This window comes from Halyomorpha halys, unplaced genomic scaffold (assembly GCF_000696795.3).
Source record: "Halyomorpha halys isolate HHAL.00 unplaced genomic scaffold, Hhal_1.1 Scaffold965.1, whole genome shotgun sequence".
Taxonomy (NCBI): Eukaryota; Metazoa; Arthropoda; class Insecta; order Hemiptera; family Pentatomidae; genus Halyomorpha; species Halyomorpha halys.
In genome coordinates this window covers 185,159-208,321 of record NW_027114872.1, presented here as the reverse complement: position 1 = coordinate 208,321, position 23,163 = coordinate 185,159, and the positions used below count along the sequence as shown (strand labels likewise).

General features: G+C 29.3%; 1 protein-coding gene across 1 annotated transcript; it reads left to right on the top strand.

Annotated features, from left to right (window-relative positions):
* Window positions 1-8: 8 nt before the first annotated feature.
* Window positions 9-23,163, top strand: LOC106687453 (nicotinate phosphoribosyltransferase; the record flags this gene model as incomplete). The annotated part of the gene is given in 12 exon segments (XM_067051985.1): window positions 9-355; window positions 529-699; window positions 1,107-1,233; window positions 1,333-1,416; window positions 1,852-1,979; window positions 8,453-8,571; window positions 10,760-10,953; window positions 16,523-16,678; window positions 16,979-17,103; window positions 18,360-18,503; window positions 19,422-19,558; window positions 23,035-23,163. Coding segments are annotated over 12 exon segments (1,605 nt in total), but the record flags the coding sequence as incomplete, so codon positions are not given.

Below are 23,163 nucleotides of genomic sequence, written 5' to 3'. Positions count from 1 at the left end.
ATTGGTCATCTGTCCTTAATAAATAAACACAGGGAAAGAAAAAAAACAAAAACATTATAGAGGGTAAGACATATGTAGTGCTCATGTAAATAGGTTATAAAATAGATATACATTTAAGGCAACAAACTGGTTTGGAAGAGGGCTGCGGCGCACTGGCTGGTCTGGCGGTGGGGGTCAGATTTGGCCAGTAGGTTATACGGATCGTCATTCAATGCAGTCTCAGTGAAGAAGAGCCCCGAAGCAAGTTACCTAGTCGCGAGTATTATGGAACCTTTTATTGACACTGTCGCTTGTAGTCAATGCAGTGTTATTTATCAGAATACAAGAAATGGAATTGTACAACCTCTACTTACAGGTTATTTCTCATTTAGTTCTTTGAAAATTTGAATTTTGTTTTGTTTCAGATTTTCACACCTTCTATTCATATTATTTTTCCCACTCTAAGCTCTGTAAAAAATAAATACTCTTAAGTGTGGACAAACTAACAATTTTATGTCTAGTAATGGTTAGATTTTGTTTTTTATATAGATTTATATCAAATTACTATGGCCTATGCTTACTGGAAATCAGGGAGGGTAAAAGACTGTGCTGTGTTTGATATGTTCTTCAGGCGGAACCCATTTGATGGAGAATTCACGATATTTGCTGGCCTAGAAGAGTGCCTCAAATTCCTTCAAAACTTCAGGTATTCTGACAGCGGTAAGTATCTGTGTAATAATCTTAACACATTGTTCTTATCATTTGTTTTCAAATTAGCCCATCTCTTTTGAACACTATATTGTAATCGAAGAGAACATTCCCTTAAGAATGAATGTTTTTTGCATACCCTGGATTTTATACACCAAGGGCAACTGGTCTTGCATAATGTCATCAATTTGAACATTATTGTATGTGTAGTGTTACTTAATTGTTTGTGATTGTGTACAGTTTTCTCAACAATCCGAGGTTTACTTAATTACAATTAATGGAGGTTTATATAATTATCTTACCATTCACTTTAACATTCTCCTTTACTAAATGTTTGTTTTATGTTTTTCAAATATTCAAAAAAGAAAAAGTTTAAATAATTTGATGAATGAGTGTAAAGTTGGTGATTTATGTTTTAGATATCGAATATCTGAAAATGACATTACCGGGTAATAAAGAAGAAGAATTTTTTACCTACTTAAAACAGCTTAATGCAAATGACGTTAAGATCTATGCCATTGATGAAGGATGTGTAGCTTTTCCTAGGTAGGTATACTGGTGCTCTAATAGATAATTACCCTCTATTATTTTTCTTTTTAATTTTTTTTTAATTTCATTTAACTGTAATTTTTATTTTACTTTTAGGGTTCCGTTGATGCGTGTCGAAGGACCATTGATTATTGTACAACTGTTGGAAACCACTCTGCTAACTCTCGTTAATTATGCAAGGTGACTGGTTTCTGAAAAAAAATTGTTTTTATTAACATTGTTCTTAGAAATTAAAAACAATATCTGAATGAAAACATATATAATTGATTTTAATTTCTCTCTTTAGTTTTTTTTTAACTGAGCGAGTTAAATGAGGTTTAGTCCAAAATTGTTTGCCTGTTTTTCTCTTCAGCCAAGAGTATATGAGCTTAAAGCTATTTATTTATATTTTTATAGAAGTACATTTTAAAATTTACTGTTAGAATAATAATTATGATTCTTATCTTTTGACATACAATTATTTATTTCTCTGTGTGCTTAGCAAAAGTTTATGTGTTAAATTGATATTTTACCCTCTGTGATTGGTTTTAATATTTCAAAGTTATATAATCACTGAAGTTTTATTCATACCATGCAATTATCAAAATATTCCAATTTTGGTCTTTAATGTTTTAGTTTAATGTCTACAAATGCAGCGAGATACAGAATAGCTGCAGGTGCTAATATTCAATTATTAGAGTTCGGTCTGAGAAGAGCTCAGGGTCCAGATGGAGGACTTTCAGCTTCAAAGTACGCTTATATAGGTATACTTAATGCTAAAAATAATGCTTTATGAAAAACTAATATAATCATCAAATTCTTTAAATTTTTTAGAAGTGACAATAATGTTAATTGTTGGGATTCAGATTAGTGAAGTTACTCTAAAAAAATAAAATAAAAAACAACTTGTTTTTTATTCTTTAGTGACATAAAGAATAAAAATATGTTTTTGTCACTTATAATAAAGAAAAAAAACAAAGTGTTTGTTTTTCTTTTATTGTAATTTCTCTTGAATTTCGAAAATGTTCTTGTTTATTCTCATTAGAACTATAAATAATAAAATAAAAAAACTTTGACATCAAAACTTAATTTTTTTGCCATTGTGAACAGAACTAACTTATCTAGTTACTAATTATTTTTTTATTACTGTTAGTATGTTAACAGTTTCATTGTACCAGCTAATCATATACTATTTAATTCATTACTCATTAATAAATTTAAAAAATATTTTGTTTAGTTATAATTTTGTATTTCAAAGTCAACTTTTATTGAAAGTACTATCCTTTTATTTCCCCCCAACTAGACCATTTCTGGCATATGGGGTGGTTACCCTAAAGATAGCTAATTTCAGGTATTCGGGCTGGTTATCATAAAGATTACTAATTTCTGGCATACACAGTGGTTATCCCAAAGATTACTAACCTATTTTAGCCAGAGTGAAAAGGTTAAGATTCATTCTGTAATTCCATCATGAAATAAGTTTCAACCCTCCTCCTCCCCCCGCAGACTGGATTCAAACTGGAACTGTTTCTGACATTATTGCAAAGGTTTTACCTTGCACTTCTGGCTAGTTCAGTCTTTAGAGTTTTGCAGTTTTCAAGGAAATAACAGATGTATAAATAATTGAAAATATTAAGTACTTTAATTAGTCAATAGGCAATACACTAATTGCAAAATTTACACACCAACTATTTATTTTACATTTATTAAGTTATTAATTTATTTATTCATCACATTAGTTTATCTCAGATTCATTACAATTTGATGATTCTGGTTTTCTTTTAGACAATGATCATGTTTTTAAATTTATAAATATACTATATTTTAATTTTGTTTTCTCTAAACTCTACTGTTGTTAACATCTGCTGAATTTTGTCAGATCAATTAAATCGGTTACATTTAATTCCACTAAACCAGGGTAATGAGGATTGGAATAAGGTTTCATTTAAATTTCTCTTCAGCTTTTTTTTTTTTTTTAATTTCATAAGATTTAATTTTTTCTTCAGCTTTTTTTTTTTTTTTTTATTTCATAAGATTTAATTTTTACTGATATTTAATAATTCCTTCTTAGTATTCATAAAATCAGAAAATTGAAGATAGATTTTTGAAAGATAAATATTTTTTTGTTTCTTATAATTTGTTTAATATATAGTGTCCATAGTGGTTTTGATGAGTGGACATTACTTTTTCATATTTTTATTAGAACTAAGTTAATATCGATGAAAGATGGCTTGAAAAGAAAAAAATTTTAAATACTGTTTTTCTGGACATTATTACTTAGATTTAAAAGCCCGAGAAAAAAAAAGTCCTAATAAAAATACAGGTTGGAAAAATAAAAATTGTAGATACTTGTAACAAATAGTTCTAGGAGTTTTATGTATGAAAATAGATCTTAATAATTTGACTGGGGTGAAATAAAAAAGGTTTGAAAATGGACAATAGGAAGAGCCAAAGAGTTACAAAATGTGGAATACATATTTTAGCTATTTTGAAAAATAACTTAAAATTTTATATTTTAAAATAATATTTAAGAACCTTATCAGTTGTTTTCTTCCCATATCACAAACAATGTTGATAAGAAAAGATGTTTAGATTAGGCTTATTGATTTTTATTGGATGAACAATTTAGTTTTTTTCTTGGGTTACTGTACTCCAATTTATAAGTACTAAATATGTTTTGGTTTTAAAAAGTTATAAATAATTGTGAAATAATGGTATTTACATTATCATAGATAAATATAATTTGGAATAAACTACTTATTTATATTTATACATAAATTGACCATTTAAAATATAATGGTTGACATGAAATTTTTAAACCTTTGGTTATTATCACACTTGTTTTAGTGGACAAAACTGAAAAATATAGAACTGAGGTCAAGGGTAAGGCCATGTACTGGCTGGTCAAGGGCAGAGAGAGTGAATGAGTTTCATGTCACTGTTCACAATTGCCTTGTCATCTAGATCTTTGTTTTTAAAACATTATTGAGGCATTTGGTTTAAAAATGGTGAAAATAGTTAAATTAAACCAGTTTACTTGTAATCATTGTATTATGGAAGTTTATTAAACTTTTTAGTTTTGTTGTATCTTATTAAGATGCATTCCCGGACTAACAATCAAACAATCGTAATCAGTTTTTTATAACAATTTATAACCTCCATTATTTCTCATGTTTAATTCATTAAGAAATGGAACAATTTTTTTTTAACTTCTTAGTTATTATTTTTTTTTTTTTCTTGTCAGAGCCATCCATAATATAAATATAAGACTTTCTTGATAACCTCTTAACTCCTTTAGTTACAAGGTTTTCATTTATTCAAGGTCTACCATTGATGTATTGATTAATATCCATTTTTTGTTTGTTTTTTTATATATATAATATAAAAATATAAAATATAATTATATATATATAAAATGAGCTGAAAATATATAAATATTTCTAAAAAAGGTAATTAGTGATCAATGTGTAATATTTTATTTTACATATGATTACTGTGTACTACTTTATTTTACAAACAAGGCAGAATTATAAAAATGGGTCATAAAGAATTCAGTTTATCTGATGAAGAATACATTTTGCAAAAAAAAAAAATTATCTGCATATACATCCTTAATTTGAACTACAGAATACATATAAATTACAGTTGCACAATTTGAGCGATGAGTAGTACAATGAAATGAACTGTTGTATAAATTGTAAAATGGGGGTTGGTCTGCCGTAAGGTGTGGTGCCACATGGTGTACTCCCCTAGTATAAAATAAAATAAGACAATTCTAACAGAGTTTGGGTGAATGGCAAATCATTTCTGTAATTCAAAAGTTTTTATCAATAAATGATCAGCTGACTGAGATAGACCAGGGTTTTAACTGGCACAAACAGAGCTTTCTTCACTCTTTCATAGGAATACTGAAATCCAGCCACACCTCTAGAAATCTGAAGCTAAGGATGTACAGTGATGTGATAAAGCCAGCTCTAATACATGGCCGTGAGACCTGGGCTCTAACCGGTATACAAAAAAGTAAAATCAAGAAGTTGAGAGAAAGTCCTCCTCACAATAACCGTAATGATTTGAGTTTGGTTGAGTTGAAATTTGGAATAATAGAGAACTGCTTATATAAACTGGTCACACTATACCTAATAATATAAAGGCATCATGAAAAATCTTCATGCAGCATGCTAGAAAGCAGAAGCCAAGATAGGCAGATGTAGAGAAGGTTGTTTCAGATAGATAAAGATCTACTAGATCTGTAGGGGCAAAAAGAAATATATAAATGTTTTTTTTTATGTTTCGATAATATAACAAGCATTCACAATATTAAATAGTTCTATGAATTTTTCAAATATCCTTCCAACGTACTCTTGATTTTTTTACTTGAAGTTTAATAATAGTATTTGATATAAAAATTGAGAACTGATTTCATTTCAACTTCAACTTTTATAAAACAAAATATAAATTAGTAATGAATAACTTTTCTGGAACATAACATTTTCTTTTTACAAAATTTGAGATTGCTCTTTTTTGTCAAAAGAAAAAAAAATTATATAATGTTTAAAATTTAGTTTTAGCAACAGTAATTATTATTCAATTGATGAATTTGGTCATTTATTTAACTATATGCTAAAGATATATTTTTGAATAAAATAGGCTAAAAATTATTATTTTCTAGATAATCATTTTATCTGTTTTCTTTGTGTAACATAAGGTTTTATTATAAATCTGTAGTTGTTTGTAATAATTGTCCAGACATATTTCTTAAATACGCAATTGCTCCGTTTTATACTGAGTAATTAATATTCATGTGTAAAGAGACATTTTCTTGACATGTAATCTTATTCGATGGAAATAAAAGAAAAAAATACATTTTAATAAAATAATTCAAGACACATCGAATTTATGGTTTCTGGAATAATCATTATAATTTTTAAAAAAAGTGACTAAATGTTTTACTCTTGTAATAATCTCATCATGTGGAGGTTTATTCTAATTGGACCAAACGGAATCGTAATTCACAAATCTGATTTACTTAGATTGAAGTGATTGACTAACCTAGAAGAAAGTAATGAAAAATGATCTAAAAAGTTTTGATATGGGTGCACTGCAGAGGTTGCGGCTTGGCCCTTAGGTAGATATTAGCCAAGGTTATGACTATTGATCAAGATGGCACCGAGCAGTGCCTGGCACCACTTTCCACCACCAGCCCAGTGCCACGTGCAACTCATCATTACTTTTTTTTGTTAGCTTGAATGAAACTCATCATTTCAACTTACCCCTCATTGCTATCTTAAATTTCTGTTATTTATATCTAAACTAAAAACCACTATCCCCTCGAATTTCAAATGATATCAATAAACATTTTAAGGGTTGTTTTAAAATCAAATTTAAAATAATAATTTTATTTTATTGTACTAGGTTTTGCTGATTTTTTTAATGCAGGTGTTCTTGAACTTTCTAAGCCTGTGTTTCTCCTTTATAAGGCACTTCTCAATTTCAAACAGGCAATATACAAATTAACCAATTGTAGTATAAATACTGTTGAACACCTGTTATTGGCCTTAGTTGGTGCTAATTCCCTGCAGGTTAATCAAGAATTTATAATAGAAATAACTCTAATATTAATTGAACTCATTTATTGGGTAAAAATTGAAATTTAATGCAAAAACCAAAATATATATGTGTGAATTTATACATATATATATATATTCTAGTGATATATGATTCATTTAATGATGAAATTAAAGCTATTAGTTCAATTTATAATATTTAAAAAAAAAATTGTTTAGATACATGATTGTACTTGCAATGATAAAATTAAAGAATAAATTATTTTAATACATGTGTATGCTTCAAAATGTGATTCTAGGTGTTCAACTTGAATTAAAAATTACATTGCTTTATTTTTATTTTAAATGTAATTACACTAATTTATTTAATTTAGGGAGGCTAAATAATTTTAAAATTGTTAACTTGAAAGTTGACTTACTAAACAAATTTCTCTGTTTATAAAAACACCAACCTTCTTTTAAAAAGAATGTTGCCTTCTTTCAAAAACTGAAATTCTCAAATGGATTAGACCTGAAAAGTACGACAAAATGTTCATCCTTTTTTTCTTTTAATTTAATAATGAACTAATTGCCGATTTCCACTAAATTTTGTATTTTCATCATCCATATTAAATAAATAACCTAAATTTATTATCCAATGGGACCTCAGTATAAAGAATCTTAAGGTGTTTTTAAAAAATTGTCATTTTGAGATATGAATGACTAAAAATTTGTTTTATTGAAGTTTAAAACTATTTGTTGACCTTTATATCACAAATTATATAGAATTCAACCTTTAATATTTGTTACGAATAATATGTGCAGAATGAGAAAAAACAAAAACAAATAATAATTGTATTGACAAATATTCTTTAATTACAAATATATTCCTTTTTTCTGGAAGGATAGGGGCTCTGATCAGTAAATCAAGGCATTTTTATCACGGCACTGTTTTAACCAGTTAAAACACTTATTCCAAATTCTTTATTGAGACTTGATTCTTTAAAATTTATTTATTTTTTATATTGTGGCTAATGTGTTTGTTGGGATACCGAATTCTTTGGTGATATTAGTTTTTCTTCATTGAGTTATCTTTAATCCTTTTCATAATTTTTTGTTTAACCTCAGTGCTTAGTAAACTCTTTTCACGTTTATCAGCTATCTACTAAATTACACTTACAGCACACTTTAATTATATGTAAAGAAAACTTTGTACTGTTAGGCTACACCAATAGGCAAAACTGTAAAAACTACTGTGGAGGGCTGGAGAGGGTTCAGAATGATTCTTGTTGAGACACTTGTATCTACCATGCTGAGGTGGGCTGATGATTATTCATTATATTGAGCATCGGTTTCCAAATTTTTTGGCAAAATAAATTTTACAGTACCCTTGTTGGGATAAAAAAAATTTGTGGCCACTTTTTCGATCTTATAAAACTGTTGCCACAATTATCCTTAGAGTGTTTAGGAAAATAATAAAAACAAAACAAAAAAAAAAACAGTATAAAGTAAATGCTGGAATGTATTGTATATATCCTATTTCAATTTTAAAAAAATAATATTTTGACTTATGGGATCCTTGAGGAACTAAGCAGTAATAGCTGGGTTGTTGTTGAATTAGTAAGATGACAACAATATGAATAATATTAGCTGATATGATAAAATATATTTACTAATTAGGTTTAATGTTTTAGGTGGATTTGATGGGACCAGCAATGTATTAGCGGGTAAAATGTTTAATATACCTGTAAGAGGAACCCATGCACATGCCTACATTACGTCTTTCAGCGATTTTAAAGACCTTAAGACTAAAGTAAGTTTATATATTCATTTATTTTTTTTTTTTTGCTTTGCAATGTGAGTTTGTTGAATTAATTCATTAAGAACTGTTTATATATGCTATGTCTTCATTGAGCCAATGTTTTATTGATTGTTCCTTTTATGAGAATACTTGGTTTTTTGTCACCCATAAAACTTTGAAAGGTGGTGTTCTGAATTTACAATTATTTCACGTTTGTTGTTAATAATATATAGATTATTATGAAAGTAACTTTTCATCATAGAATATGTATGATGTAATAAACTCTAAAATTCTGCTACATAGCTCAAGATCTCCAAATATAGGAATTTTTCTCTGACCTATTGATTTAAAAATATCAAGAACCATTCTGTTTTTTAACATAATTATTCTTAATGTGGCTTTGTTAAAAAAAAGAAGCAAGTGCTAATTTTATTTATTAATGAATGAGTCTAAATTAAAAAACATAAATCTGAACTTTGTTTCTTAACATTAAATCACTAGTTCATTCTTGCTATATTAAGTTTCCATTTCTGAAATTTTCAAATATTTCAATTGCCATTTACTGTTCCAAGCTACTCAAAAGATTGAAATCAAGATTGTCTGATTGGAAAAGTGTTGCTTTTTAAATTTTCTAAAATATTGTTAGGTATTATTTATTTTAAAAAACGTGGAATGAATCATATGCTGGAATAACATTGTATATTAAATTGTTTTATTACACTTAATTTCATTACATACATTTAACAATTTATTTATGATTCAATGATATTACTGAGAATATTTTTGTTGCATTGTATGTGGCTCAATAGACATAATTTACAAAACAAAATAAGAGTCAAACATTGATTTCCCAGAACAATTAAAAATTGTAACTTAAAATGTTATTCCAGCCCATTATTAAAATGTTGAATATCAACCAAATTAAGACTTTTTGGAAAGAATTTTCCTAGATATATTTTAGCCTTCAAATTGTATAATTGATTCCCAGAATTGAACTGTTAGGAACTGACAACCTATAAATGCCATCTAGAGTCATGAGGCTGATGACATGCCAATAAATAATGCTCTAGAAATATCCTCGTATTGATAATTTCTTTTTAGCTTCAATTCTTTCCTCATCATCCATTGTGACTTGTCCTTATCATTTACATATATATATATATATATATGTTAGTATTCCTTAACCCATAAGTTCCTAAAGGTTAGAAATAAAATAGTTGAGATTTGTATTACAGATTCTCTAACTGCTTTTCTTCTTTCAAACCATACAAAAGGCATGCTTACTTGGATATAGGTGTCTCCCTGCTTCACATCTACATTTCTTTTACTGTAAGGTTATGAACCAAATTCAATTTCAAGTTTCACTTCGCCATTGTAAAAGAAATAAGTTTCTTTAAGATGTCACCTTGGCTTTAGGTTCACCTCCCTTCTTTGTGTGTTTGGTAATAAATTATTAAGTGGCCTTCGTCCTTCTCAGACCTAGATATTCCAGGTTTTCCATGATGTAGTTCTCCCATTTCCTTTTCTTCTTCCACTACTTCATACTTCTCCTTCTTTACTCTTCTGATTTGGTAGACTTTGCTAGAGTGCGTTTAATGGAAATAGTAGTTTCCATTTTTAATTTAGATATACAAAATACTTATTGATGAACAACGCTTATCAATTCTGTATGAGCTTGAGTCCTTAGCCTGGATGCTAAAAATTGGCTGTTATCAGTGATAATTATCATTTTAAATAAACCTGAAAAGAAATTGAAACCATTTGTTTCACATCTAGTGGAAGAATAGTACTGCTTAAAATGGGACAGTTTCAGAAACACAATTTTTTTTTTTTTAAAACTACATTTTTATTTTTCTCAGATACTTCTTCAATTTTCTACAGAGATTTTATGATAACTCCTTTCACTTATCACAACAGTTATATTTTTTTTCTTTTCTAGAATTCATTATTTATAAAATGCTCATTAATTAACAAACAGTATATAAATATAGACGACTTAAATCTTCCTTCTGTGAATACCAGCATATCTGCGAATAGTGCTTTTAAAACCACAACAAAATTATATTAGTCTCAGCTTGATGATAATGATATCTCAAAATCATAATGGTTCTTAGTTGTACCTCTCTTCCACTGGCTGTGTGATATGAAAAATGTATAGTAATAAAAAAGAAATACTTTTATGATTATTATTGTTGTTTAGAAATTAAAGGATTCAAATACAGGGGAAGAACGGGATATGCTTGAGCTTTCTACCAAATGGCGGGAACCTCTTTCTGAAGTTATTGACATAATGCCTGATGAAGCTTCGGATGGAGAGCTTGCTGCACTCATATCATTTGCAATAGCTTTTCCACATGGTTTCATTGCTCTTGTTGACACCTATGACGTTAAGAGGTAAAAACTATTCAATATCGTTATGCAGTAATAGGAAATCCAATTTTTATTCCTTATCAGTTTAAATTTTCACGAATTCATTGAATTGTTAAATTCATTTCACATTTCTTGTATGTGATAGTTATGTACCCCTTTGTGTTAAGGTGTCACCTTAGCATGTCTTGTGCACTGCCAATTCAATTCCAACCTGGTTGGGTTGACTTTTATTTCGTGGTGGACCCACGGAATGAAATTTTGACCTTTCCACTCTGGTTAGAATATATTGGTAACCAGTAAGATAATTTTCCCTTGGTTTCTTCCCTCCCCATGATGTCAGAAATGACCAGGTAAGGGAGTAAATAAGAACACCAAAATTTCTGTTGGTCTATGAACTTTCTCATATTTATGTGCTAGAATTATGTAGACAGTATGATGCTATCTTCCATGTATCTTTTGTCTACATTATTGCAATGACTTTAGTTTTTTTGGAGATTTACTTTTAAGTTTCTAAATTATTTGTTAAAAATTTGTGATTAAGATTCATTATGGCTATAGCTTTTATTTTACTTTTTAGTAGCATAATTTTTTTAAAGATTTTCTTGAAAAGTAATAGACTTTTGGACCCCTGGTTTCAAAGGGAGTGGTGATAAATTTTATATCCATTTCATAACTCTTAAAACAGTTTCGGAAATGTCTGATTTTATATATGTATACGCATTTATGCAGATTTATTTTCTCTCTTGCTACATTTGGGCACCTCCAGTGATGACCCACTTTAGATCAATTAAGCTGAAATTCAGATTGTAGGGTTATTATTTGGGCAGAACAATACCATAAAAATGGGATTAATTGAATCAAAACTTTTTCCTGTTTTGATTTTTTTTTTTTACGGTTAGCCTCTACAACTCCTCCTTACTAAACTAGAAAATTGAAAATTTGTGTGTGAACTGAGTTAGTGTTTGAGATCTTAAAATTTGTCTCCCATCCCCACCATTTTATTTCTTCAAGGTATTACACACTTCGACAATCCCTTCTCATTGGGTTAGAATGTTGAAAATTTGTATGCTTTTTGGATTTTTCCGCTTTTTCAACATCCCCCTCCTGCTATTTCTTCTGTGGTTTTTAAGTGTAATGAAACAACTAAATCACTTTTCAAACAAAAGTGGGTCTAAAATAAAACCTTACTGATGAAGCCCTACTAGTCTTATTTTTTTTTAAATTTATTTATTTTCTTTCAAGGAAAAAAACTTTACTGCTTTCTATATCCTTTATTTCAATCTTGTGGACAATACTTAGGACTATCGTCCATTATCTAGTCCATCTTAGTTGCTTGATGTCTCACATCCTACTTTCAAGGGACTTGTTCTGATTATTAAATTTCGTCATATCTTTAGTTCTATATTATTTTTAGACTAACAACTATATGTGCTTTTCTTGCATATTGGACAGTCCTCTGTGCAAGTGAAAGACTAATCATCAGGACAAATCCCTTAAGAGGAGGATGTAAGATATCAAGTAATTAAGATAAACTAGATTATGGACTGGTTGTTCAGAAGATGAAATAAATGAAGGAGAGGAGAAGTAGTAAGGGTTTTTTTTCTCTTTGAAAAAACAAAACATTTTATACCCTTACCCACAGATTAAATAATGAAGATTTTTTTTAATATGTTTTATTCATCATCATCATCATCATCTGTGTCCTCTCTATTGGTTGCCGCTGCTCTCCAATTGCAGATTCCCTAGATAGAACTGGCATCCGCTGCCGCTCCATCGATCTATCGGGGTCTTCTTATTCTCCTTGTCCCATAAATCCTTTCATCCAGGATCATCCTAGGAATCTGATCCTGGGTCATTCTTAATACATGGCCTGCCCACCGAAGCCGTCCCACTTTGATCACCCTTACAATATCCAGATTCCTGTAGAGGCCTGCCAGTTCAGCATTTGTTCTCATCCTCCAGATCCCATCAGTACAAATGAGGCCATAAATTCTCTTCAATTTGACAATTTTGAGGAGATTATGTTTTATTGCTTACCACAATTTTAGTTTTTTTCTATTTTTTTGTTTTACTATTATTAAGTAGCATAATTTGAATAAAAACTGGATTTCTTATTGCTTTTGAGGTTTGACTGCTTATTAAAGGATATATGGGTCAGTTAAATGAATAAGAGTGCTATTAGGTTATACAACCATTTCACTATTTTGTACATTGATTGTGCTGTATTAGGCTTATGTTCATATTATGAAAACTACACAAATTTTTGACAGTATTCATAAATTAAGACTTAGTTCGTTCATTTACTTTGTTGACCAACTTTTCTTTTTTCTAATATCCTATTCCAGCTTATTTTGTGTTGTTACTATTATTCCATTGAGTCACATTTATTTCCATTTGGTTATTATTAATATTGGTTGGTCAATTGGGTTAAAGAAACAGTAAGGAAGGTCTCTTGACGATTTGAGAAGCCTTTTAAGGTGTTTACTGGGATGGGATAATGCTTGATGAAGCTTTCTTTTCTTTTTGGTAAAAAAAGATATATATATATATATTGTTGATCTATCATAATGGCATGTTCTTGAACTGCTTGTTTTTATCTTAAGCTTTTTTATATGGCTAGCCTATCTATTTAGGATTTAATTTTTCTATTATGTCTTACTTTTCCTTTGTATGTGGTTATGTGTTGTGAACTTTCTCTGTGGCAGATAGCCTTTATTATAAATAACCTTAATATAAAATAACTTTGAAAAGTCTGTTATGCTATCTTCTTGAACAGCCTTGATGAAACTCTACAATGTGGGGCAAAACATCAGAAAATAACTATTTGTTAACTATTTTTGTTCTTTTTGACTGCAACCCTGACCATCTTCTTCATATTTAAAATAAGTTTGAGGTATGCAGTATACAGAGTATCCCACTATATAGGTTCTCCTCCCCTAACTCCTATAATTTTCGGAATTTTGATTTGATTTTTGCTGAGTCATAATAGTGGCATGTAGTCTACCGTTTCAGGATATTGTTAATTTTCTAACCTTCTCCAGTGCATCTAATTCTGCAAATTCTTATGGAATAGGGTACTCTTTTATGAATTCCAGTAGTAAATCAGAATTAAAAAAGTACACAATTCTATGGTAAATTCCAGAGTTTGGTGCATTGAGAAAAGTTAGAAAATCAACAATAACCCCAAAATGTGCCTCTGTTATGACCCACCCAAAATCAATTCAGGATTTCAAAAATTATATAGTTTAGAAGGTGAACTTGTGTAGTGAGTGGGAACCCCTGTATATTTTCTATTATCTAGTTAAAACATTAGTCTCCCGATATTTTGTTTACTTTGAAGCTGTGTTGCTTAGTCTAAAGTGAAGATATGTAGAACTGTTCTCTGAATATTGTTGTGGACCTGTTTGTTTAATCAAACAGTAACAGATAAATAAGTGTATTCTGTATTTTTCTTTTTTTTCCAATGAATGATTATGGACAAGTGTGAGATATATTTTATGTTTTATGTTTAATTAGCAAAATTATTAAAGATTAATACTGATATTAACTTAAAACTAAAAATATGTCGAATTCCAGTTTTTGTCTTAAATATTGTTATAAAATTGCTAGATACAAGTAAGCAAAATAGGAAACCAACTTTTTTAGTCAGAATATTTGATTGCTTTTTAGAATGATTTCCAAAATTAATGGAATAGATTTCATTGAATAGAGGATTTTGTCATTTGGAGTTTATGAATGAAAATCCCTATATAATGCATGGTTATTTTATTTTATTAAAAATTTAATGAACCTTGAATTGATTGGTTCATTTTTGAGGTCTGCTGCATTATGTTAAATATGCAGTTTTAACATAGTGTAGTCACATCTAATAAAAAAAAAAATTGTGATTTTATTTTAAATTAGACATTTTCCAAGGATAGTACTGTGGACTCAAGTCCTCCAACAGACTATTCCAAGGCTAGTAAGGCTGTCATTTAATAACCCCACTCTGTGATAAATCCAAGGACTTCGTCAAACACAAAAAAAAAAAACAATTATTTTTGTCAGATGTGCCACTATTAAAGCCAAAAATCGATATACCATATGAATCCTTACTCCCTCCCCCTCTTCCCAAAAAGAGTTTTGACAAAAAGTCAATTTTTCCCTGAGAATATCCAATTTTCATAATGTATTACAAAAAACTCTTCTTTTTTCCTCAGTTATTCAGAAGGGATTAATAGTTATGCTCTCATGAAACTGATACCTTATGTACTATCCTTCATTTTAATCTGTTTATTTGTCACTTTATCTTAGTTATTGTTTCCATGAAATTTTATGTCTGCATACATTTGATTTATCCTGGTCAGTCAGTTAACTGTAATTATAAATATTACCTACCCTCATTTGAAGCAATACATGATGGTAATTCTGCGATAAAAGTTTATAAAAATTAATAATATTGCAATATTTCACCTTAATGTTTAATTTAAAATAAAGATTGATTTTTTTAATAATTACTATATTATGATAAATTTTTTACTAATGAATCAATACTCATTCTTATCAATTAATTAATATGGATTTTTGAATGAATTTAATATAAATTTTTCTTTTAATAGATTTATATTTATTTTCCACTTTTATTTTAAATTCCAAGCCCCATCGTGGATGTGAAAGAAAGGTGAATGAACACTAACATCCTTTATAGACAGGATCTAATTTTTTTTGCTTTTTTTTTTTTTACACAAAACACTATTTAGCCACTTGATTTCAGTAGCAGTTTAGCTGATTTTTTTCTTTTGTTTTTTGTATATTTCTTCCAACATTGTTGATAAATTTGATTTAAAAAATATAATGTTGACCATATCAATGCATACTTGGTAAATAATATTTAGATATTTCAACTTTATTGAGATTGTACATAAATAAACAATTTATAGGTTTTCTATACCATACACATAACACAAAATCACTGGATTCCATTTTTGCACCACCGTTTCAATAAATAAAATTCATCCCCAGTTCTTAATGAAAATTAATTAGAAAATATTTTTTACAGTTATTTTAAAAGTTTTCCTCATTTTTCTGAACAATGGTTCACTTTCATCTTCAACCGTGCCCGATTTTCTCTACAAATTCATTAAGTTTTAGTACATACACTGTTGATAAATTGTTTCAGTAACTCACTTAAAGCATGACTTCCATTTCTTAGCAATCATTTGTACATATTTCCAAATAACCAAATAGATACTCATTTAGTATTGCCTGATTCTTCTTGAAACTTGCTGTTTTTTTTTTTGTTTTCTTCTTTTTCCAGAAATAATGGATTTTTTAAAAGTTTGTTGCTCCAATATGAGCATTGTTTTAGTATTATGTTGTTCTTTTACGCAATGTCACTGATAGATTGTTTATTGGAGAGAACCCTATACAGGTGGAATTAGTATATTTATATCAAATAAAATTATAACATATTCGTATTACTATGGAAAAAGATTATCAGTATAAGAAGAATTGGGTGTATGTTATTGTTGTTTATAAATGCTGAAAATAGCTTTCAGTAATAATTATAGAAACATTTTGTTAAATATAAATACAGAGTTGGTATGAGGTGTAGTGTGATCACTTGCAGGAGCGGCCTTCTTAACTTCTGTGCTGTGGCTATGGCATTGAATGAGCTTGGATACCGTGCGGTCGGTATTCGAATAGATTCTGGTGACTTAGCTTACCTCTCTAACAAAGCCAGAGAAGTTTTTATCAAGATTGCTGATAAGTAAGACCTCTTTTAGTTATTGTAATTATAACATTATATGTTTTTATCCTGTTGAATTTACATATCCACTTTTAAATTAAGTTATAATAGAAGTAAATCTAAATAGAGTAATAGAACTAGAGTGTTTTTTATTCATTTCTTATCTTAACCTGGTATCAGTATTCCCTAAAATTTAAAGTGTTCTACGATAAAAAGTATAATTTGCTCTTAAGCCTGTAAAATAACTGATAGTCTTGATATACAAACACAAATTAGACGTAATATCATTGGATATAACATTGTTTTATTGTATTCCAACAGATACAGTCTGCCTTGGTTCGCTAAATTGAGGATCATGGCCTCCAATGATATTAATGAGGATACTATTCTAAGCTTAAATGATCAAAATCATAAGATAGATTGTTTTGCCATTGGTACTCATCTTGGTAAGTGTTTCAGTTGTTAAAATACATTTTTGAAAGTAAAAGTGAATCACATTCAATAATATTTAAAAAAATTAAGATAAGCTTTTTTTGTCTTCTTTCTATTTTCCTCTGAACATTTCTGGTAAATGGGTTGGTTATCCTACATGTTACTGACCTCTTCTACCTGTGGTGGGGAGGTTGAAATTCCTTTTGTTGGTCCACCATGAAATAAAAACCAACCGTCCCAGTCTCAGAATCACCTTTAGACCACCACATATTCCTGTCTGAAATAAACAAGAAAATCCATTATTATCCACAAACAGTTCCATTGACTCCACCAACCCTTGTCTTTAAAAACCCACCAGATACTTATCTTTTTTCTTATTATCTCTCATTTTGTTTACGATTGCCTGCTTAATGGAGGACTCACTGATGAACTCAGGGGAAAATTAAAGCATATTATGAAATTTACTTTTGTGGTTCCTTGACACATGCATATCTCTGGCTATTGTACTGAATAACAGTGGCTCTATCCTTGTTTCTGACAGCAATATTTCCTTGTTTTTTCCCTAATCGAAGCATTAAGAAATGTTAAACTTTATTATATCACTGAATTTCTTTCCTTGTATTTCTCTATCCACTCCTTGAACAGTGGAACCCAATCAATCACTATTTATACTCCATCACATTGGACTGCTTTCTTTGATAGATATTTTCTTGTTAGTACCTCCTCCTTTTGGAAATATTTACCTATAGCGATCCATAATACCTCTTCCTTTACTTCCTTCAAACATCAGCTATTTTTTCATCTTCTTGAATCTCAACCTTCTAAAAAAATGTAAAATTTATCTATAACCAATCTGATCATTAGAAATAGAACTGCTTTATATAGCAACGCTATATGTTAGACTGTAAGCAATTATTTATGTTAATAGTTTTTATTCTTAGGGGACTTAGTCCCGGAATACAGATTATTTTTCATTTCATTTCAAAGGTGCTGGTGGGTAGCTCCTGCAGGGTTGATTATATAATGTATTGTTTGAGTAGAATGATGATGGGCTGAAGGGCCATTAAAGACATTTCTTTAATTTTAAGCAATACAACGGGGCTCTGAATGAGTATGTTTGGCAGTTGAGATAGTTTTTACTTGATTTTCTCAAATTAATTGTTAACAATAAAGTCCATGCTGTGATATATTATTGTCATATGACAATATTGGTTAATAAGTTTGTTCTTCAAACATATCGTTTTGTTTATAATTTTTTATATTTGCCTAGTTACTTGTCAGCGTCAGCCTGCTCTTGGATGTGTCTACAAGCTGGTTGAAATAAATGGAATGCCCAGGATTAAACTTAGCCAAGATGTTGCAAAAGTTACCATGCCTGGAAAGAAGGATGCTTACAGGCTCTACGGAGCTGATGGTAATAATTATGTTTAAAAAAAAATATTACAGCTAGGTTTATAGGTCTCATGATAAATAACTTTTTATCTCATTTTGTTAACTTAAACATTTAAATTTTCATGATGATTTTAAATTATAACTCATCTGTGGATAGGATATAAAATTGATAATTGGAGATAAAAGTTTACCCTTGTAATCAAGAAGTGCAAATATTATTATTGCTTTACTAGGTATGATGTTAAGGTATACCGTCAAATGGGCATAATTAGGAAAAATATTTGATGTGAAACTTCTTTGCCGATGTTATACAACTCTAGAAATAAAAAATTAAACGGGACTAAATGGATTTTGTGACATTAGATGTTACAGAAGTGGGAAGGGGGGGTAACACTTGTCAATTATAGGAAGATAATTGTTATATTTTCATAGGACAGTAGGGGCTTAACAGTTTCAGCAGTGCCTGATTGAGTGAGTGCCTGAATCTCCCCTATTGCATTATAAAATAATTTCCAGCTAAAATTGACTTAAGAAATGGCTGTTATATTCTAATTATTATTATATGTAACTAATAATTTCTGCCTAAAGCTATAAGAAAAAACGCATGATTGTTAATAATAAAATTTTAATTCATTATTTCATATTGTTTCACTTCTGTTGCAAGTGTTGTTTCACTCCAGTCCCAAGATACTATTTTTTTTTTTAACTTTTTTTAATTTTGGTTATTGGCATAACTTACTGTTTCTGCCTTCCCACTTATAAGATTTTTGTGATGAATAAGTAATACTATTCATTCATCTCTCTGTCTACTATTAATAATTTATAGTGTAACAGTTAAGTTAATAAATGAGTGAGTAAATATTATTTAAACTGAGGTGTTTGTCTTATATAAAAATTATTGAGACTATATTTACTCTACAGACATGCTTTCTGTATTTAGGACATGCCCTCATAGATCTTCTACAGAGATCTGTTGAAACACCACCTCAAATTGGTATCCGAGTGCTCTGCCGACATCCATTCCAAGAATCCAAAAGAGCCTATGTCATACCTGCAAAGGTTGAATCTCTTCTGAAGGTAATATTATATTTATATTCTAAATGCTTCAGTGAAGATACTTTCCAAAATCTTCATTATTATAAAGTACTAGCTGACTCGGAAATGCTTCGCTATCGCTATATTTAGGGATGTATATGGACTTAATGAACACAATTGTTAGTTTGTTATAAATTATTGTCCACTTTGTTATTAAGATTAGTAACATAAATAGTTTTTGATTAACAACCCTCGCTGTACATCAATATTAGTACTATATTGAAAAAAATCAGACCAAATAACCACTATAATAACCACCAACTGAATGTCTTTATAATTCGTTATTAATATAATATAGCTTAATAAAATCAGTAATACTTAATTCTTATTCTTCGGAAAGAGATAGTACATAAATCAGTCCAGTAATTCAAAAGTTTATTGTGGACAAAGATTTGACCATTTCATTTTATATATATAGATGATGTAGTAAGACAGCAACTTTGGTAACATATTTAATAACAACTAATTTTACTGTATCATTGTTCATACTGGTTTGATTTAGGTGATTTTTTCTTATTATTTAATGCAATTTTACTATCTTAGGTATTTTCATGTATATACTACCTAGTTTTTAAATAAAAATCCTCCCTGTATCTCAAAATATTGAAAAAATTTAGTTCAACAGACCTATGAAAGTGGGTAAAAGATTTTTTTAGTGGTGAAATAAAGTTGATATTCGTTTTCAGCACCTCGAGAAGCCCTTAAATACGAATTTTCGAAAAAATCGGAAATTAAAATTTTTTAGTCTAAAAGTTTTCACCCTACATCGGCCTTTGATCTCTTTTTAAAAATCTAAAAAATGAAAATAACTTCTAAACAGCTTAACCAATTTACACCAAACTTGGCAGTGGTTTAGGGCTCTTTATACTGCACTAAAGAGCACAAACCGGGTCTAACTAAACAAATTAGAACAGAAGATATAAAATAAAACTTGTGAATTTTTCCCCCCTTATTGAAACCCATTTTCCATCCCTATGAGGACATTAAATCTATGTTTATTCAATGTAGTCTGAGAAAGCAGACATTCAGTTTTCCAACAGTTATATTAACATACAAATTGGATAAAACAAAGAAGAGTTATGAATGATTATATGAAAAATAGTCACCGGAGGAAAAAAAAGAAATCCTCCGAATAAATCGAAAAATTTCTAATTTTGAAAAATGGTATTTGGTACTTTGAGACAACCCTAAAAACAAATATGATTATCTGTTAAAAAAAAAAAAAAAATTGCTGACTTACTTTACCCCTAATCACATTATGTTTTTATAATTTTTTGTAAATAATACTCGAGAATCTAGGGATTTTTTATGTTTATTGTAGACAAAGATTTGACCATTCCTTTTTGTATATGTAGGTAAAGTTTTTTTTAAAAACCATTGTTTCGGAGTCCTTCTTCTTCAGAGTCTATTTTTCCTTATACAACTATATGCTTTTTACTAATGCTGGATAGTTCCAATTTCTCTTATATTTTATAATTTATTTTGTCAGTTTTGTTAAAAACGTTTTTCTTTGTTGGAAAGAGAACTATCTGTCCTGGTCCAGTGTAGCACATATTTGGATAAATGGTCCTCTTCTCGCTTTCTGAAAGAATATCCTAATAATAAAAGTTTAGGAAGGCATTGTCACTGAATAGTGATTATCAAATTGGAATTTTCTGATAGTAATGGAAGTATATTTGTACTATTGTGTTCCACTTTTAAAAAATATGTTCAAGTAAAATTTATTTCAAATGTCTATATAATATATAAATATATATATATATATATTTATAATATTCAATAATTAACAGAATATATGAAATAAAAATATATGTCATATCATAAGACATAAGATAACTAATTCTGGTAATATAATAAAAAGGAAAAAAAAAAGATAAAAAATCAAATACAATTTAACTAAAAATAATAAATGGAAAGGTACAATTTTTGCTAATATACATTTCTACAAGTATAAACGAAAATCTGAAACATTAAATATATAAAACTTTCAATTGTTATTCCTCCGGAATTGGGTGGACAGAAGGTGGTTGAAGATACGAGATTTGAAGGTTGGAAGGGTATCAGAACTTCGAATGAAGGAGGGAATAGAATTCCATAGGGAAGAGGAACGGATGAGGAAAGATTTACCAAAGGCTGCGGTTCGATGGGCATTTACATATAAGTCTGAAGGACGTGAGCGGGTATTGCGGAAATGCACTGAGGATTTAAATTAAAGGATATCAGAGATGTACAATGGATGGCAGGATTGGATAACTTGGTAGAGGAAGGGAGCAAGAAAATATTTATGACAGAAGGAGGAGTAAAGCCACTTCACTTCTTCATAAAATCGGGTGATAGAGGCGTCCCTGGGGATCCCAAAAATGAATCATATGAAGCAATTGATTAATTGTTTTATTCTTTTTTATTATTTTTTTTTTTATAAGTATTCTTTCTTCTTCCTGCCTTAGTACATCTGATTTCCATAGAATGCAAGGGTTTCCTCCTGTTTTAAAGTTTCCTTAAAACACAACATTGTAACAATAAAATACAATATCAAATTATACTATATGTAGTTATAAAATTAATTATTAATTATATATTTTTGTGTTTAACACACAGCCAAATCTTCAATTTTTTATTAAGAAGCTTGAAGTGGTTGCTGCCATAGCCTCAAAACTTTGCCACTAAGAAGGGCATTAAACATTTATGAGACTGTTTTTTGTTTTATATTTTATAGAATATTTATATTTTGTTGTTAGTACTTATAAATAATGTATTGATGGTAGCTTAGCTATATTATCCTTTAAAAAGCCGATTAAAAGAGATTTTTTTTTAGTATGGTTTTGTTAAATCATTTTGTTTTAAATATGATATGGTGTAGTTAAAATAAATATGGTAAATAATATTGGGTATTTATCAGGTCATATAATAGCAAACTTCTGACCATGGAGTAGACTGCTTGCTGCAAAAGTATTCTGACCTAACCTACTGAATTCTTCAAGTAATATATTGGTACTGATACTAAAAGAAAGGATGAAATAGTCTAACAAGTGGGGCTGGTGGTCCTTTTTTCTGTCCTCTGATGGCTACCTAAAGGTTTTCACCTTGTACTAACCATAGTGTGAAGATTCATTTCTTATGACAGCCGAAAAGTAAATAAACGGATTATAATCATGGCCTAGGTGGGGATATAGTCCAAACTTGTCTGAACTGGGCCACTCTGGAACCCTCGCCCAAATTCTTAACCATCATGAAGTATAAAGCTAGAGTAAAGTTGCTCAAGTGTTGGCCCTTTAAGCGTTAAACAACAGAGTCAAGCTTCTGTAACTGTATATTTTTCTGAGCCTAGTCTCTCTCACGTGTTCTAAATTTATCGATTGATCAGCTCTAGCAGGTGTAGGAAGGTTGTAACTATTAAACAATTATTTTAAAAATTTCATAGATATATTCCTTTTCTTATTATTGTTTTTTTTTTCAAGTTGTATTGGAGTGATGGTGCAGTCCAAGTAAAACTTCCATCACTTGATGAAGTTCGAAACCGAGTTCAATCCTCACTGCAAACACTACGTCAGGACCATAAGCGTAATTTGAACCCCACTCCGTATAAG